At 37.0% G+C, this 21,024-nt stretch overlaps 1 protein-coding gene across 1 annotated transcript in view; it reads right to left on the reverse strand.

Moving 5' to 3' along the window:
- Nucleotides 1-20,963, reverse strand: part of ATG4A (autophagy related 4A cysteine peptidase) — a 65,815-nt gene extending 44,852 nt beyond the window's left edge. The window contains exon 1 of the mRNA XM_053579525.1: nt 20,830-20,963. Coding sequence (XP_053435500.1) covers nt 20,830-20,839 — 10 coding nt within the window. The 5' untranslated portion in view covers nt 20,840-20,963. The remainder of the gene's footprint in view (nt 1-20,829) is intronic.
- Nucleotides 20,964-21,024: the final 61 nt, after the last annotated feature.

Here is a 21,024-nt window from a genome sequence, read left to right on the forward strand (position 1 = left end):
ATGTCACACCTGTATTCATAGCAGCACTATTCTTAATAGCCAAGAGGTAGAAGCAACTCAGATGTCCATTGATGGATGAATGGATGAAGAAATGTGATATATATCAGTCACAGAAAAGACAAATACCATGTGAATCTATATTTATGAGGTATCTAAAGTAGTCAAACTCATAGAAGCAGAAAATAGAATGATGGCGCCAGGGACTGGAAAGAAGAAGAAAAGGAAAGTTGTGGTTTAATGGGTATAGAGTTTCAGATTTGCAAGATGAAAAGTTCTGGATATCTATTTCAACACAATGTGAATAAATAACACTACTGAACTGTATACTTAAAAAATGTTTAAGATGGTAAAGATGGTACATTTTATGTTTTGTGGGTTTTTTTACTATAATAAAAAATATATAAGAATAAATAAGTATACCAATGGGGGTAAGGGTTGGGGTGATTTACTATTCATAACTATATTTTTACTGGAATGAAGGCTATAACTACCACAATATCCATACTTTCTTTAGTAACAAATTATATATTCTGGTTCAAAGAAGAAAGAGTAGATGTACTTTTTTCTATTCCTCCCACTAAGCATAACAAAAAACATTGGGCATTATAAATAAATAAATATACACATATCTTATACATCTCTGAGAGGTAGAGGAAAGAAGGCAATCTTTTGGCTAGGAATCGCAAGACCCAAGTAACATGACAATGAGTTCCCTGGGTTTTGCTTTTTAGTAACATATCCTGGCCCTGGTGATGGAGAAGCTAGAAACCCAGTAATGTCAATGGGTATAAACAAAAACTAAGTCCCTCATCAAACTGGCTATCTCTAACCAGGAAGAGGAAAGAAACAGAAAAGTGGTAGCTTAGTACAAAGAACACTTGCCCTACTCCAGCCAAACACTACAGAAAAAAATGCGACCCCCACTCCATCAGCAAAGAACAAGTAGGGAGCCTGGACTTCCATATTCATCAGGCTTTATTTGTATTATTTATTTATTTATTTTATTTTTATTTTTTTTGAGACAGAGTCTCACTAAGCCGCCCTCGGTAGAGTGCCGTGGTGTCACAGCTCACAGGAACCTCTAACTCTGGGCTTAAGTGATCTCTTGCCTCAGCCTCCCAAGTAGCTGGGATTACAGGCACCCACCACAAGGCCCAGCCATTTTTTTGTTGTTGCAGTTGTCATTGATGTTTAGCAGGCCTGGGCTGGTTTCGAGCCCACCTGCCTTGGTGTATGTGGCTGGCGCCCTAACCACTGAGCTATGGGCGCCAAGCCTCATCAGGCTTTAAATAGCTCCTCCTCCCCTTTTCCCTGAGGTGCTTTCATAAAAGGCTGGATGGGGATCCAGGACATTAATCCTTGCCTGGCAGTATGTTACCGTAGTGGAGGCTTCTCTCCCCCAAGCCAGGATGTGTCAGTGGAAGCCTAGCAAAGATCCTGAAATTCTACCCTCACCATTAATAATGGCATCCCTACTCTTACCCTGGGTATCAACAGATGGTGACTGGGGAACCTTGACTCTTACCCCCTACTAGCAGTAATAAAGCCACACTCCCATTCCTCCACCAGAGTAATATCACAGTTGACCTGCTAAAACAGAAGATTGAAATAAGATTCAGAGTCTTATAACATAAAATGTCCAGAATAGAAAATCACTCATGATACAAAGAACCAAGAACATCTCAACTTAAACAAGAAAGGGCATTTGACAAACACCAACAGTGAGATAACAAAGACTGGAATTCTTCAACAAGGAGTTTAAATCAGCCATCTTTAAAATGCTCTAAGAAATTACAAACATGCTAGAAAATAAATTTTTAATAGGAAGTCTCAGCAAAGAAATAGAACACATAAAGGAGAATCAAGTGGAAACTTTAGAAACTAAAAAAATAAAATAACCAAAATGAAAAACTCACTGGAAAGGCTAAACTACAAAAAGTAGAGATTGAGAAAAGAATCAATGAAATGATAATACAACAATAGAAATGACCAAATCTGAACAACAGAGAAAAAATAAACTGGAAAAAAAAGTGAAAAGGGCTTCAGGGCATATGGGAATTTAACAACACCTTAAATATGAATGCCTGTCAAATTTCTAGAAGGAAGGAGGAATAGTGTTGAGCCAAAGAAATATTTTTTTAAAGGGCCAGGTGCAATGGCTCATGCCTATACTCTCAGCACTTTAGGAGGCTGAGGCAGGAGTTTCACTTGAGACCAGCAGTTTGAGGAACAGCATGAGCAACACAGTGAAACCCTATTTCCACAAATAAATAAATAAATAACATTAGGTAGGCATGGTGGCGTATGCCTCTACTCCTACCTTACGTAAAAGGCTGACACATGAGGATAGCTTGTGCCCAGGAGTTCATGGCTACAGAGAACTATTATCATGCCACTGTACTCCAGCCATGGTGACAGAGCAAGGCCCTGTCCCAAAAATAATAATAATAATGATGGGTGAAAACTCACAAATTAAAAAAAATAATTTTCAAATCAATAAAAATTGTATACATTTATGGCATAAAACATGATGTTTTGATATATTGTGGAATGGACAAATCAAGCTAATTAACATAAAAATGTCCCAAAGTTGACAAAAGATATAAACCTGCAGATTCAAGATGCCAAGCAAACCTATTAGGATAAATCCAAAGAATTCTGCATGAAGACTCATTATTATCAAATTCTTGAAAACTAAAGAAAAACAAAAATCTTAAAATCAGTGAGAGATAAGCAATACCTTACTTACAGAAGAAAAACAATCTGTAGCTGGGCATTGTGGCAGGCACCTGTGGTCACAGCTACTTGGGAGTTTGAGGCAAGAGGATTGCCTGAGCCTACGAGTTTGAAATTGCTTTGAGCTAGGCTTATACAACAGCACTCTAGGGTGAAAGAGTGAGATGATCTCAAAAAAAAAAAAAAAGGAAAGAAAGGAGAAGAAGAAGAAAAGGAAAAAGAAAAACAATTTGAATGAGAGCAGATTTCTTAATAAGAACTATAGAGTCCACAGGGAAGTGGCATGTTTTTCAAGTTCTAAGAAAAAAGAATTGTCAACCCAAATTTGTATATCTAGCAAAAATGTCCTTTGGGGGAAAATCAAGATATTCTCAAGAAAAGAAAAACTAATAATTTGCTGCCAGCAGACATACCTAAAAGAATGGATGGATAAAGGAAGTTTGTGTAATGGAAAGAAAAGATAAAAGAAAGAATCTTTGGATATCAGGAAGGAAGAAAGAAAAACAAAAAGAGTAAAAAATATTATCAAATACAATAGACTTTGCTTCTTTTTCAGTGTTATTTAAATTAAGTTTTATAGCTAAAGCAAAAAATCACAACATTGTCTGATGTGATTCTAAAAATATGTAGAAGAAATACTTAAGAAAATTATATTATAAATGGTGGCAGGTAAAGAGATTAAAAGGAGGTAAAATTTCCATAGCAGAGTATTTCTCTGACTATAATGGAATCAAACTAGAACTCAATAACAACAAAAAATAGTTTCCAAACAATTGGAAATTAAACAACATAATTCTAAATAATCCATTGGTCAAAGAGGAAGTCTCAAGGTTAAGTTTTTTAAAAAAAAAAAACACTGAACTGAATGAATGAAAATGAAAATATAACATATTGAAATATATGACATGAGCAAGATGGCAGAATAAGAGGTACAGCCCTTGCTCCTCTACAAAAACACCAGTTTAACAGTGATATATTGAGCAAAATACTTTTTTTGAGACAGAGTCTCACTATGTCACCCTCAGTAGAGTGCTGTGGCGTCACAGCTCACAGCAACCTCTTACTCTTGGGCTTAAATGATTTTCTTGCCTCAGCCTCCCAAGTAGCTCGGACTATAGGCACCTGCCACAACACCCGGGTATTTTTTTTTTTTTATGTTGTTGCAGTTGTCATTGTTGTTTAGCAGGCCCAGGCCGGGTTCGAACCTGCCTGCCTCAGTGTATGTGTCTGGCGTCCTAACCACTGAACTACTGAACCACCAAAATACTTTTATGAGAATTCCAGACTTTACTTAAGAAGTTGCATTACGCCAGTTCTGCACAAAGTTGAGGATAGCCACATTGAAACAGGTAAATTTCACTTTACCTACACCAGCCCCTCCTCCAAACCAGCATAGCCCATCACAGGGAGATAACACCGCAGCCTGCAATTTCACATTGGAAAACAAAGAACGTAGATGTTCTGGGGTTTTGGAAGGCTGCCTGAGGAACTGGTTTCTGTCTTGCCCTACTCAAAGCACTGACAGAACCAGCATATTTTAGTTGCCTGAGGGTTACTGAGAACAAAGGAAAGTAGTGTACAACTTGCTGTGGCCAGTACAGCTCAGCACTGTTGGAAGAAGGTACACAACTTGAGGCTTCTTCCTTGGGAGGTAGGGAGACAAGTGCAGCATACATTGATATTCCACAGCTGCCCAAGGTACTTGTATATGTCTTGCCTGACTTAAGATGACGATGGGAAGCTAGCACACTTTGGGTGCCTTATGGCCACTGAGAACAAAAGAGAGAGTGACGTAGTTTGCTACTATAGAACCAGAGAACCTGAAATGTTATAGATACCTAGAGGGTGCAAGTGATTTACACATATAAGCTCCTGAAAAAGAAAATAATAAGCCTCCATTTGAGAAATTACCTACACAGACCCAGAGAAGTCACATATTCCCAAAAGGTTTCAGTGGGCCCAGAACTTGAAGATGGGCTGACTGGTGACATTCTTTCCCTGTACAAAGCTGGTCCATAATGACTGGGAGAGGTGGCTGTTGTTTCCAATGTGCAGATCCCAACATAAACTTAGGAGACACATTAAAAAAGAGGGAAATGTGTTCCAGAAAAAGGAACCACAAAAAAAAGAAAAAAAATCACTAGAAACTAATCCTAAAGAAACAGTAATATCAATTATCTGACAAACAATTCAAAACAACCATCATAAAGATTCACTATGAGCTCAAAAATAATTAATAAATAAAATAAGAATATCAATAAAGACCTAGAAAACATTAAAAAAAATAACAAAACCGAAAATTTAGAGCTTAAGAATACAATAGCTGAACTGAAAAATTCACTATAGGGAATTGACAGCAGACTTGATTGAGCAGAAAGAAGAATTAGTGAACTCAAAGAGACTATTCAGGTAGAAGAACAACAACAGCAGAAGAACAAAAAAGAATGAAGAAAATCTAAGGGACATATGGGACACCATCAAGTGAACAAATATATGCATTTGGGATTTCAAGCAAGAGGAAAGAAAGAAAGAAAGGGACAGAAATATTACATAATGAAATCTGGGAAAGGAAATAGACATCTAGACTCAAGAAGTCCAACATATTCCATGTAGGATAAACCCAAAGAAATCCACACCAAGATACCTAATAATCAAATTGTCAAAAGTAAAACATGAGAGGCTGGGCTCAGTGGCTCATTCCTATAATCCTAGCACTCTGGGAGGCAGAGGCGGGTTGATTGCTTGAGCTCAGGAGTTCAAGAACAGCCTGAGCAAGAACGAGACCTGCTCTCCAAAAAATAGCCAGGCATTGTGGTGGATGCCTGTAGTTCCAGCTACTTGGGAGGCTGAGGCAAGATGATCAGTCGATCCCAGGAGTTTGAGGTTGCTGTGAGCTATGATGCCACGGCACTCTACCAAAGGTGACAAAGTAAGACTCTGTCTTTAAAAAAAAAAGTCAAAGATGAGAGAGAATTTTAAAAGCTGAAAGAGAATAGTGACTCATCATGTACAAGGAAAAACCCATAAGATTATCAGTGACTTTCTCAGCAGAAACTTTGCAGGCCAAAAAGAAGTGTAATAATATATTCAAAGTGCCAAAAGGAAGAAAAAACCTTCAGTATGAAGAAATAATAAAAACTTTCCCAGATGATCAAAAACTGAAGGAGTGGGCTTGCCGCCTGTAGCTCAGAGGCTAGGGCGTCAGCCACATATACTGGAGCTGGAGGGTTTGAACCTGGCCCAGGTCTGCCAAACAATAATGACAACTACAACCCAAAAATAGCTGGGTGTTGTGGCGGGCACTTGTAGTCCCAGCTACTTGGGAGACTGAGGCAAGAGAATCACTTAAGCCCAAGAGTTTAAGGTTACTATGAGCTGTGACTCCAGGGCACTCTACTGAGGGTGACATAGTGAGACTATATCTCAAAAAAAAAAAAAAAAAAAAACTGAAGGAGTGCATCACCATTAAACCTGACTTATAAGAGATGCTAAAGAGAGACATTTGAGTTGAAATGATAAATACTAAACAGCAAGATTTAAATATATGAATAGTATAATGCTCATTGGTAAAGGTAAATACATAGACAAATACAGAATACTATAATAGTGGTGGGTAAGTCACTTTTAATTTTAATATATAAGTTAAAAATTAAAGTATAAAAATAACTATAACTATAAAATATATTAACTGATACACATTATAAAAGAGGTAATTGGTGACATCAGTAACATAAACCATAGGTGGGCGGGGATGTAAAAGTGCTAAGTATTTGTATGCAATAGCAGTTAAGTTGGTCTTATCTTTTTTTTTTTTTTTTTTTTATTGTTGGGGATTCATTGAGGGTACAATAAGCCAGGTTACACTGATTGCAATTGTTAGGTAAAGTCCCTCTTGCAATCATGTCTTGCCCCCATAAGGTTGGTCTTATCTTAAAATAGGTTGTTATAACCATAACATATTTTCTGTAAGCTCCATGGTAACCTCAAAGAAAATACCTTTAAATGATACACAAAAGAAAATGAGAAAGGAATCAAAGCATAAAAAAGTCAATGAAATACAAAGGAGGAGAGCAAGAGAAAAAAAGAGGGACAAAAAAACCAACAAGACAGAAAACAAAAACAAAATAGCAAATAGTAAGTCCTCCCCTATCAATAAATTAAAAACTCTAATCAAAAGACAAAGAGTGGCTGAATAATTAAAAAAAAAAATCCAGGGTGCCACCTGTGGCTCAAAGTAGTAGGGCACCGGCCCCATATGCCAGAGGTGGTAGGTTCAAACCCAGCCCCGACCAAAACAGCAAGAAAAAAAAAAAGGTGCAGTAGGGCATGGTGACTCAGGCCTATATTCCTTGTACTCTGGGAGGCTGAGGAAGGAGGATTGCTTGAGCTCAGGAATTCCAGATCAGCTGAGCAAAAGTGAGACCCCATCTCTATCAAAAACAGAAAAATTAGCCTGCCATCTCCAGCATGGTGCACACCTGTAGTCCCAGCTACTGTAGAGGCTGAGGCAGGAAGATTACTTGAACCAGGAGTTTGAGGTTGCTATGAGCTAGGCTGGCACAGTGGCACTCTAGCCTAGGAGACAGAGTACTGTCTAAAAGAGACTCATTAGATTTAAGGACACAACTAGGCTGAAAGTGAAAAAATTATATTCTATGTAAAAGGTAACCAAAAGAGAGCAGGGAGGCCACATTTATATCAGACACAATAGACTTTAAGCAAAAACAAACTCAAAAAAGACAAAGGAGACATTATACAATGATAAAATTGTCAAATCACCAGGAGATATAACAATTTGCATATATATATATATATATATATGCATATAACACCAGAACACCTAAATATATGAATCCAACATTGATACAATTGAGGGGAAAAATAGCCAGCAACACAATAATAGTAGATTTCAATACCCTACTTTCAATAACGAATAGACTATTCAGAGAGAAGTTCAATAAGGAAATAAAGGACTATAGACCAAATGGACCTTACAGACATACACAAATTCTTTCACCTAACAACAGAATACATTCTTCTCAGGCACATACAGAACATTCTCCAGAATGATCACATATTAGGTAACAAAACACGTCTTAACATATTTCAAAAGATTGAAATCTTACTAAATATATTTTCTAAACACAATAGAAGGAAACTAAAAATCAATGGCAGAAACAAACCTTGGAAATTCACATATACATTGAAATTAAATAATACATCCTTAAACAACTAATGGGTCAAAGAAGAAAGCAAAAGGGAAATTAGAAAATATCTTAAAATAATCAAAATCAAAACACAGCATACCAAAACGTTTATATTGGATGTAACTCAAGTATTATTAGGAGGGAAGTTTATAGCAATAGAGGCCCAATTAAGAATAAAGAAGAAAGGAAGATCTCAAGTAAAGTAACTTGACACTTTAAGGAACTAGTAAAAGAAGAACTGGCTGAGTGCAGTGGTGCACACCTGTAATCCCAGCACTTTGGGAGGCTGAGGCATGAGATTGCTTGGGGCCAGGAGTTCAAAACCAGCCTGGCAACATAGCAAGACTCTGTCTCTACAAAAAATAAAAATAAAAAATTAGCCAGATGTGGTGGCAGACACCTGTAGAGAAGAAGAAGAAAAAGAAAGAAAGAGAGAGAGAGAAGAAAAAGAATAAGAACAAACTAAGTCCAAAGTTAGAAAGTTATTTTACGAAGAAGACTTCAGTGGCAATCTTGACCACAAAAATAAACAAATGGGACTTAATTAAACTGAAAAGCTTCTGCACAGCTAAGGACACAACAATTAAAGCACACAGACAACCTTCAGAATGGGAAAAGATATTTACATGTTATAAATCTGACAAAGGGTTGATAACTAGAAGCTACAGAGAACTCAAATTAATCAACAACAAAAAAAGAACCAACATTCCCATCCATCACTGAGCAAGAGACATGAACAGAACCCTCCTGAGGAAGACAGACGAATGGCTAACAAACATATGAAGGAACGCTCATCATCCCTAATCATCAGAAAAATGCAAATCAAAACCACCCTGAGATATCACCTAACCCCAGTTAAGATCAGCCCACATCACAAAGTCCCAAAGTTGCAGATACTGGCGCTGATGTGGAGAGAGAGAGACTTTTACACTGTTGGTGGGACTGCAATCTAATACAGCTTCTTTGGAAAAAAGTTGGAGAATTCTCAAATAACTCAAAGTAGACCTTCCATTTGATCCCACAATGCCATTAGTAGGCATCTACCCAGGAGAAAAAAATATCATTCTATTATAAGCACATTTACACTAGATTATTTATCGCAACTCAATTTACAATCGCCAAGATGTGGAAACAACCTAAATGGCCATCAACCCATGATGGGTTAATAAACTGTGGTATATGTATACCATGGACTACTATTCAGCCATAAGAAATGGCGACTTTACATCTTTTGTATTAACCTGGATGGAGTTGAAACACACTCTTCCCAGTAAGTATCAGAGGAATGGAAAAGCAAGTATCCAAAGTACTTAATACTAATATGAAGCCAGTAGATGATCTAATACATGCCCACACAAGAGAAAAATTCAATTCAGATTGAGGGGAGTGGGTAGAAGGGAGGGGATTGGTGTGCTCTAACTTACTGGCTACAATATAAAGGTATATAGCACACCTCCTGCGTGCAAGACCCAACTACAACAGGGACTTGACCTAACAAATGCAAACATTGTAACCTAATTGTAGCCTCATATTAATCTGAAATTTTAAAAAAGTTAGGAAGTAATTCTGATCAGGGCAGAAATAAATGAAATGGAGAATAGAAAAGAAAAACAACAACAAAACACAGAGCTGTTTTCTTGTGAAAGATTAACAAAATTGGCAAAACTATAGCTAGATTAACTGAGAAAAAAGAAGATTCAACAAATAAAATGAGAAATGAAAGGAACATCACAACTGATGCCATGGAAATTTAAGGGTATAAGAAACTACTCTGAAAATTTACATATTAGCCAACAAATTTGGGCTAAATGGATAAATGTGTAGAAACATACAACCTACCAAAACTAAATCATGAAGAAATAAAGACTCTAAATAGACATAACTAGTAAAGATACTGAATCAGTAATCAAAAACCTCCCAACAAAGACAAGCCGAATATCAGATGGCTTTACTGGTGAAACATTTCAGGAAGAATTAATGCCAATATTTCTTAAACTATTTCAAAAAGTTTAAGATGAAGGAACATTTCCAAACTCTTTTTATTAGGCCAGCATTACCCTGATATCAAAGCCAGAAAAAGATACAAGAAAAGAAAACTATAGGCCAATATCCCTGATGAATACAGATTCAAAAATCCTCTAGAAAATACTTAGAAACGTAATTCAACAGCACACTAAAAAGATAAAACACCATGAACGAAGGGAATTTATCCCTGGGAAGCAAGGTTAGTTCAACATATGAAAGTCAATCAATGTGATACACACATTTAAAGAATGAAGTTTTTTTTTTTTTTTTTTTTTAGAGACAGAGTCTCACTTTATCACCCTTAGTAGAGTGCCATGACATCACAGCTCACAGCAACCTCCAACTCCTGGGTTTGCCTCAGCCTCCCCAGTAGCTAGGCGTCTGCCACAACGCCCGGCTATTTTTTTTGTTGCAGTTTGGTTGGGGCTGGGTTTGAACCCACCATCATCGGTATATGGGGCTGGCGCCCTGCTCACTGAGCCACAGGCATTGCCCAAGGTTTTTTTTTTTTTTTTTTTAAATCATATGATCATCTCAATAAATAAAGAAAAATTATCCAATAAAATTCAATACCCCTTAGTGATAAAAACACTCAATGAACTATGAATAGAAGGAAATTACCTCACCATAATAAAGACCATATATGAAAAGCCCACAGCTAACATCATAATGGTAGGAAACTGAAAACTTTTCATCTAAGATGAGGAACAAAACAAAGATGCCCATTCTCACTACTTCTTTTGAACATAGTACTAAAAGTACTACTATGGCAATTAGGCAAGAAAGAGCAATACAGAACAATAGGTGAGTTTTGTAATTGCTTGCAAAAACAGCAATTGGGCAAGAAAAAGAAATAAAAGGCATCCACATTGGAAAGGAAGAAGTAAAATTATTTCTGTTTGCAAATGGCATGCTCTTCTATGTAGAAAACCCTAAAGATTCCACACACCGAAAAAGTGTTAGAACTAATAAACAAGTTCAGCAAGGCTGTAGGGTACAAAATCAACATATAAATATCAGTTGCATTTTGATATGCTAACAATAAACAATAAGAGAAGGAAATTAAGAGAACAATCTTACTTATAGCAGCATCAAAAAATAAAATACTTAGGAATAAATTTAACTAAGAAAAACAAGGACTTGTACACTAAAAATTATAAACCATTGCTGAAAGAAATTAATGAATACACAAACAAGAGGGAAGATAAGACCATGTTTTGGATTGAAAGACTTAGTATCATTAAAGTGTCCATACTATTCAAAGTGATCTACAGATTAGATGCAATCCCTATCAAAATCATATTGACATTTTTTACAGAAATAGAAAAAAATACTAAAATTTATATGGAAATCTAAAGAACCCCAAATAGACAAAATAATTTTGAGAAAGAACAAAACTGGAGGACTCACTCTTACTAATTTTGGAGTACTGCAAAGCTACAGTAATCAAAACAGTATGGCACTGATATAAAGGCAGACATATAGACCAATGGAACCGAATAGAGAGCCTGAAAATAAACCCACACCTACACAGTCAACTGATCTCTGACCAGAGTGCCAAAAGTACACAGTGGGGAAAGGGCAGTCTCTTCATTATTGATGCTAGTAATAGTGTATATCCACACGCAAAAGAATGAAACTGGATCCTTATTTTGCACCATATCAAAAACTTAAAATGGATTAAAGATTTAAACATAAGACTGGAAACTATACAATTCTGAGAAGAAACCATAGTGAAAAAATTTCATGATATTGGTTTTGGCAATTATTTCTTATATATGACACCAGAAGTATAGGCAATGAAAACAAAAATAGACAAGTAGTATATCAAACTAAAAAGCTTCTGTGCAGCCAAGGAAACACTCAAAACAATGAAAGGCAACCTACAAAAGAAAAGAAAATATTTTCAAACCATACATCTGATAAGGGGTCAGTATCCAAATTATTTAACTCCTACAACTTAATAGCAAAATAATAATAATAATAACAACAACAACACAAAACAATCAACAAATAACTCAATTTAAAAATGGGCAAAGGGATTGAATAGAAATTTCTCCAAAAAAAGACATACAAATGGCCAACAGATATGTGAAAACATCACTAATTGTCAGGGAAATGCAAATCAAAGCCACAATGAGGTATCATATCACATCTGTGAGGATGGCCATTATCAAAACAAACAAACGGACAAAAAATAGTAAGTGCTAGCAAGCATATGGAGACATTAGAACCCTTGTGCACTGTTAGTGGGGATGTAAAATAGTGTAGTTGTTAATGGAAAACAGTATAGAGTTCCCTCAAAAAAATTAAAAATAGACCTACCATATTATCCAGCAATCTCATGCCTGGGTATGTATCTAAAAGAATCAAAATTAGGATCTCTAATTGATATTTGCATTCCTACATTTATTGCAGCATTATTCACAGTTCTATATCTAGAACACATACAGAACTCTCAAAACTCAACAGTAAAAACAAACAATCCAATTAGAAAATGGGCCAAAGATATGTAGAGACATTTAACTGAATAAGATATAGGGATGGCAAAACAAACACATGAAAAGATGTCAAACATTATTAGCCATTAGAGAAATGCAAATAAAATCACAATAAGGTATCACTGTAGGTTCGGCACCTGTGGCTCAGTGGCTAGGGCGCCAGCCACACGCACTGGGGCTGGAGGGTTCGAACCTGGCCTGGGCCTGCCAAACAACAATGACAACAACAACAACAACAACAAAAAAAAAATAGCCGGGTGTTGTGATGGGCACCTGTAGTTCCAGCTACTTGAGAGGCTGAGGCAAGAGAATTGCTTAAGCCCAAGAGTTTGAGGTTGCTGTGAGCTATGATGCCATGGCACTCTACCAAGGGCGACATAGTGAGACTCTGTCTCAAGAAAAAAGAAAAAATCACTGTAAACCTATCTGAATGGCCAAAACTAAAAACACAGAAATCAAAAACCGCGACAATATCAAATGCTGGCAAGGATGCAGAGAAACTGGAACTCTCTTACATTGCTGGTGAGAATGCAAAATAGTACAGCCACTTAGGAAAAATAGTTTGTTAGTTTCTTTTAAAACTAAACATAGGCTTATGATACCACTTTACAATCACACTCCTAGGCATTCATGGCAGAAAGATGAAAATTTACTTCTACACAAAAGCCTGTACTTAAATGTTAACAACGGTTTTATTTGTAATAAACAAAAACTGGAAATAACAAAAGTCCCTCAATAGATGAATGGATAAACAAACTCTGGTGTAACTGTATTGTGTAATATTTCTCAGTAGTAAAAGCTACTGGTAACAACATAAAGGCGTCTCAAGGGCATTATGCTAAGTGAAAAAAAGTGGAAAAGGTCTGTACTTTATTATTCCATTTATAAAAACTCATGAAATGACAATTACAAAGAAGGAAAACAAATTAGTATTTGTTAGAAGTTATTAATGGTGGAGATAGGTGGAGGGTAAGACCATAAAAAGGTAGCACAGGAGATATGGACTATTTACTGATTGCAGCACTGGTTAAATGAATCTATATACATTATAAAACAACGAAGAACTATACACACACACATTGTTCCAATATCAATTTCCTGGTTTTTAATTTTTTTTAAAGACAGGGTCTTGCTGTTTTCCAGGCTAGAGCATAGTAGCATCATAATAGCTCACTGCAACCTCAAACTCCTGGGCTTAAGTGATCCTCCTACCTCAGCCTCTCATGTAGCTTGAACTACAAGTGCCCGCCATAATGCCCAGCTAATTTTTCTACTTTTTTTGTATAGAGGGGGTCTCACTTAGGCTGGTCTTGAACTACTGGCCTTAAGGGATCCTCCCACCTTGGCCTCCCAAAGTGTTAGTATTAACACTTTCATGACCCACTGAACCCAATTTCCTGCCTTTGATATTACAATTATGTAATGATTGAGGTAAACCAGATGAAGATTATATGGAGCCTTTCTATATTATTTTTACAACTTCTTATGAGTCTTTTATTATTCATAACAAAATGTTCAAAAGAGAAACCACTTATAAAGCAAATAACTCAGATACAAGAGTATAGAAGCTAAAACTCAAAGCATAAATAAATAAACTGTTTTATTATAATAACCTATAATAGTATGCCACTTTTAAGAAGAAACAGATTTTAAACGAGGAAGGCTGTACATGTAGGCCAGTGACATATAATACCAAGGACATTTAACATAGAGATCAAAACATGTGATTAAAAACAAAATTAGAGCCACAGATTAAAACATCTCATCTTAAACCAGGCAATTAGCAAATGTAATAGGCTGGCATTAGGCCATGGAAATTACTTTTGCAAACAGTGAAAAATCCATTGCAAGGGGTTTTCAAACCAGTTGCTCAAACTGTCATCCAATAAGTGGTGGGAATGGGAGAGTTCTCATGCTGGATAACCTAGAACCTGTTCCTGTGACTGTCGTCCAGTTAATTGACTTACATATACCCTTTGTAGGGTGTCCTCAAATTGCTTTTCACTATCGGATATATATTCATTTTCAGTTTACTATGGAAAGGATATTTGTGTTGGATAAAATATTTAGTGATAATTAGAAAGGAGAACGTGGGGGGAAATCACCTTTTTCTACACTGTCCAAAATGATATTCACTAGCCACATGAAGCTATTTTAAATTTAAAATGATAAAAATTAAATGAAATAAACAATTTAGTTCTTACACATGTTCCAAGCTCAATAGCTAAATGTGGCTAGTGGCTACCATACTAAAACAGTGGAGACAGAACTTTACCATCATCACAAAAAGTTTTATGGGATAGTGCTGCTTTAGTTTATGAACATGTCACTTCATGTCACACAATCATAGGTAGAGTTAGAGCCCTAAGAACTCTGACAGCAATTGGTATTGCATTAACTGGTTTGCATTTATATATAATTCCATCTCTAGTAATATTTGGCATTATGTTGCAGCGGTTCGATGCTAGGGCTTTCGGGTACAATAAGGCTGGAAGTCAATTTTAGCTCCAACCTTCATTAAATTGCATGACCTTGGACATGTTATTTCACTTCTTCATGCCTGTTTTCTCATTTTTTAAAAGGTAGGGGCTGGAGAATAATAGTACTTACGTCATAGAGTTGTTGTGAAGATTACATGATATAAATTCAATACTTGACATGTGATCTATAAATGCTATCTGTTTATAAATTAATGTTTAAGTCAGGAAAATGAACGTGGCATATTCTAGGACCTAGGATCCAGGTGGCCCATGGAAAAGACAATAAGGAACATTCAAATGTATAAGCAACAAGAGAATCAGACCCTAACAGGGCCCCGCTGACTCTTGATGGACATAAACAGCAACCACATCTTTCCTCTACAACTTGGGGTGAGCAACAAAAGAGAACAGATATTCTCCTCTGAGATTTATTTGTCTTGCAGCTTTCAAAAGGTCAAAGGGTACCTTACCCTTGGCCTTAAGGGACTCAGAATTGAAAGTTAACCACCATGAGATATCAAAGAAACTGAAAGCACAATATATTGTTTATAAAAGAAGATTCCTAAACAAGTCACTCAGTAGGAGAGGCATTTGGAGTTATTTTCCCAGCTGTTTCTAGCAATCAGATCCAACTCCTTGATGTATTATTATGGTGAAACAGCACTATACCCAATCCTTTGTGAATACCACACAATAGGCCTACCAAACTTCCATAATTAATTGGATAAATGTTTATTGAGTACCTACTATCTACAGGGCACTTTTTTTTTTTTTTTTTTTTGAGACAGAGTCTCACTTTGTCACCCTCAATAGCGTGCCATGGTATCATAGCTAACAGCAACCTCAAACTCCTGGGCTCAAGCAATCCTCTTGCCTTAGCATTCCAAGTAGCTGGGAGTACAGGCACCTGCTACAATGCCCAGCTATTTTTTAGAGACGGGATCTCACTCTTGTTTACATCGAACTCCTGAGCTCAGGTGATCCACCTGGTTCGGCCTCCCAAAGTTGCTAAGATTACAGGCTTGAGCCACTGCACCTGGCAACTACAGGACACTTTTGCCCTACACCAGGCATCAGCAAACTATGGCTGTGGCCACATTCAACCCATCTCATGTTTTTGGATAGCAAGGTAAGAATGATTTTTGCATTTTTAAATGGTTGAGAGAATTGTCCTCAACCACTATTATGGAACGCTCAATGGCTTTGGAAATTAACTTTTACTTTGGACTTGATAATGTTTCTTAATTAGTTCCAAAAATTACAAGATAAAACAATGCTTATTTGTGAAACTTATACTACAGTGACACCACATAAACAATTAAAAGTTTGAAGCACAAGTAATGTAAAGATGCTTTATATACGTCCCATATTGTCGCAAGCCAAAACAAGAAAACCACAGACACTACTTTACAACCATTAGAATGCCTGTAATAAAAAACATGGACCATAATATGCATTGGTAAAGACGTGGAGAAATCTGAACCCTCAAACAACTGCTGGTGGGTAGGCAAAATGGTACAGAGACTTTGGTAAACAATCTGCAAGTTCCTCAAAAATTAAATGCAGAGTTATCATATAATCCAGCAGTTCCACTCCTAGATAAATATCCAAGAGAAACGAAATTATACGTCTGCACAGAAACTTGTACATGAACGTTTATAGCATCGTTATTCATAATAACCAAAAGGTGATATATTACAAATGCCCATAAACGGTTGAAAGGATAAACAAAATCTATTATGCCCATAAAATAGAACAGTATTCAGCCATAAAAAGCAATGAAATACTGATACATGCTACAACATAGCTAAACCTTGAAAACCTTATGCTAAGTGAAAAAAAACAGATATAAAAGACCACATACTCTATTATTCTATTTATATTAAATGTCTAGAAAATGAAAACATATAGAGACAAAATGTATTAGTGGTTACATAGGGCTGAGGAGAGAAATGGGGAGGCCTGAAAACAGGCATGAGGTTCCTTCTGGGGTGATGGAAATCATTTAACACAAAAATGTGATGGTAACACAAGTATATAACTATTTATAATCATTAAATTGTACACTTAAAAATAGCAAAACGACAAAGTCAGAAATAAATTCAGCAGTTGTCAAGAGTGGGAGTAGGGGGAGAGAAGTGACCATAAAGGAGCATGAGAGAACTCTGGGGAGTGACAAAAATATTCTATATCTTGATTGCACTGGTGGCTATGAAACCATATGTATTTGCCCAAGTACATTGAACTTTCCACCCCAAAAGAATAAGATTTGCTGTGTGCAAATTATACCACAAGAAAGCTGAGATTTAAAAAAAATAGTTAAAACAAGAAGCAGTATCTCTATTTCCACACAAATGTGCACCATGTGTACATGTATATATGTGTATTTATATATGTGTATGTATGTGTAATATATAGTATGTGTGTGTGTGTGTGTATACTACAGACCCAGTAGTGGTTTTTGGACTCTGAGGCAAGTACAAAGGATATTTCCATATTCCCAAACCCATTTAAGTGTGCAATTGAGCACCTTTCACCAAACTTTCAATTGGAAGTGATTAATCTGCAATGTAGTGACATGCTAAAAGGCAATATTAAGAGAAGAACCTAATAGGATTCTATCCCAAGCAATGAATATGCTCATATTAAAATCCTATGCCCAAGTACCCTTGATAGCATATGATGAGAATGCCATTTCACCTCTGTAGACTCCCATCCAAAAACATAACTCCAGTATAACCATGAAAAACACATCAGACAAACTCAAACTGAGGGATTTTTCTACAAAATACCTGACCAGTATTCCTTAAAAGTATCACGGTCATCAAAACAAGAAATGTCTGAAAAATTGCCACATGCCAAAACAAGCTAAGGAGACACAATGACTAAATATAATGTGGCATCCTGGATGGAATGCCATCCAGAGAAAAACTAGAAAACTTGGAATGAAGTGTGGGGTATAGTTAATAGTAATATACCAGCGTGGCTCTATCAGTTGTGACAAATATAGAAAGCATGTAAGACGTTAAAGATACAAGATTCAGCAAGTGGTGATGGGACAATATGGATATCCACATGGAAGAAGATGAACTTAGACCTTCACTTCACATCATATAGAAAAATTAACTCAAAACAACTCATACACTAAAAATTAAGAGATCAAACAATAAAACTTTAAGAAGAAAACATAGAAGAAAAATCACTGAAACCTTAGATTAGGCAAAGGCTTCTTAGATACAACACTAAAAGCATGGTCCAGAAAAGAAAAAACTGAAAAATTGGACCTCATCAAAATGCACTTTTTACTTTAAAAGGCACTATTAAGAAAAGGAAAAGACAAGCAACAAACTGGGAGAAAATATGTACATATCATATATCTGACAGAGATTGCATCTAGACTATACTATGTAAACCTATAAATAATCCTTACAACTAAACAACAAAGACAAATAAGCCAATTTAAAAATAGAAAAAAATACAACAGACCCTTTATTGAATAATACATACAAATGGCTAATAAACTCATGAAAACATGCTCACCGACATCAGTCATTAAGGAACTACAAATTAAAATCACAGTATCACGGGTGGCGCCTGTGGCTCAGTGAGTAGGGCGCCGGCCCCATATACCGAGGGTGGTGGGTTCAAACCCAGCCCCGGCCAAACTGCAACAAAAAAATAGCCGGGTGTTGTGGCGGGCGCCTGTAGTCCCAGCTACTCGGGAGGCTGAGGCAGGAGAATCGCCTAAGCCCAGGAGTTGGAGGTTGCTGTGAGCTGTGTGACGCCATGGCACTCTACCGAGGGCCATAAAGTGAAACTCTGTCTCTACAAAAAAAAAAAAAAAAAAAAAAAATCACAGTATCACTTCATATCCACTTAGAATGGCTATCATAAAAAAATACAGTAAATAAAAAATGTTGGCAAGCATGTGGAGAAATAGGAACATTACATACATTACTAGTGGAAATGCAAAATAGCGCTACCACTTTGTTTTCTTTTTGTTGTTGTTTTTTGAGACAGAGTCTCAATATGTCGCCCTGGGTAGTGTTCCATGGTGTCACAGCTCACAGCAACCTCCAACTCTTGGGCTTAAGCGATTCTGTTGCCTCAGCCTCCCAAGTAGCTGGGACTACAGGCGCCTGCCACAAGGCCCGGGTATATCTTGGTTGCAGTTGTCATTATTGCTTGGCAGACATGGGCTGGATTCGAACCCGCCAGCTCCAGGGTATGTGGCTGGCACCCTAGCCACTGAGCTACAGGCACCGAGCCAGTGCTACCACTTTGTAAAAACAGTTTTGCAGTTTATGAAAAAGTTTAACATATATTTTCCCTGTGATCCAGTAATTTCACCCTTATTAGTTATCTACCAAAGAGAAATGAAAGCCTATGTCCACAAAAAAACTTGCGTACAAATGTTGTTACCAGTACTAGTCACAACAGCCAAAAGTTGGAAACAACCTACATGTCTATCAGCTGGTGAGTAAATAGAAAAAAAATTGTGTTACATCCAGAAAGTAGAATACTATTTGGCAAAACAGTAACAAAGTACTGACACACACTACAATATGGATGAACCTTAAAAATATGCTAAGTAAAGAAGCTACACACAAAAGACCATAAATTACATGATTTAATTTACATGAAATGTCCAAAGTAGGTAAATTTATAGAGATAAAAGACTAGGTTAGTGGTTTTCTGGAGTGGAAATGGGGATTAACTATAAATAGGCATGAGGGATCTTATTAGGGGGGGTGAAAATGTTCTGAAATAGATTTATGGTGATGGCTGCTCTACTGAGTAAAGTTGCTAAAAATCATTTATGCACTTGAAATAGACAAATTATAGAATATGTCAAATATATTTCAATAAAGCTGTTCAAATACAAAGAAAATGGTAGGGGAAACTGGGCCAATTGAGCCCCAACTAATCAAAATGTCATGCCCCCAAAAGAATTCCATTCTTCTTATTAGTAGCCCTGTATTACAAAAAGGTACTCAATTATTATTCTTATATTTTGAATTTCTTCACAAATTTGTTGAAATTTGTTTTCTCTTTTGTCATATAAGTACCTAAAAAATATTCTCAATTTTGCCTTTTGGCCCCCAACACCTAAAATATTTACTATCTGACTCTTTACAGAAAGTTTGCCAAGACCTATTTCTACATCATAACAGAATACACATAAACACCTTCAGTCTCTTTCTTGCTTGTATTCTTATCATTACTTAGTTTTGGAATAATGCCCTTCTGGATAGGCCCTATAAAGGACAAACCTTGCATTGCTTCTGCTATTGCACCATTTGGGATTTCCATAAAAAGAAACACAATTAGCTTAATAGTTTCAGCAAAGCCCCCATGTCATCGTTAAAATCGTGATATTAAAGTGACAACATCACATCCCGGTATCCCTAAGATAACCCGCATCAAGTTGTGATGCCACCAGGTTACCTACTCGCCAAGGTCTCTTAGATATCAAGTAGCTCCCACAGCATCACACGCTGCCTTTGGCATCACCCTGGCACATCACCTTAGTATGGTGTCATATGCTATCGCTTCTGTGGCAGAACCCTACCCTGATGCCACGCCGCTGAGATGTCAGAGTAATTAACCCCTATTTCTTTCCACTCATAGGACAGTGACGAGGAGGGGGAGGGTAGCCACAGACACCGGTTCAAGCTTAAGAGGTAGTACACAGCTCTAACTGTTGTCCCTTCCGCCTGCCACTGCAAGTCAGGGACCCCAGGAGACAGGACCTTTAGAGCCTCCCATAATTCTCTTGCCCTGCCCCCGCACCCGTTTCGTGTGGTCGACTCAATGGCTCAACTGAGACCACCCACCCCGGCTCTCACACAAAGTTCCACTCGAAGCCGCTTCCCGTACCTGACTCCATTCTCCAGCTGTCATCCTGGGCCAATTCCACCGGCAACTTGACTACGGGTGGGCGCAAGGAAACCTGGGACTTGTAGTTCCTAGCTTCTAGGGCCCGAGTCTGTGAGGGCGGAAAAGGCGCCTCCCTGTCCGGAACTACCCTCAAACTTCAACTCCCAGAGGCGCTGCGCGATGGGAAAAAGAAAA

Source organism: Nycticebus coucang, chromosome X (genome assembly GCF_027406575.1).
Source record: "Nycticebus coucang isolate mNycCou1 chromosome X, mNycCou1.pri, whole genome shotgun sequence".
Taxonomy (NCBI): Eukaryota; Metazoa; Chordata; class Mammalia; order Primates; family Lorisidae; genus Nycticebus; species Nycticebus coucang.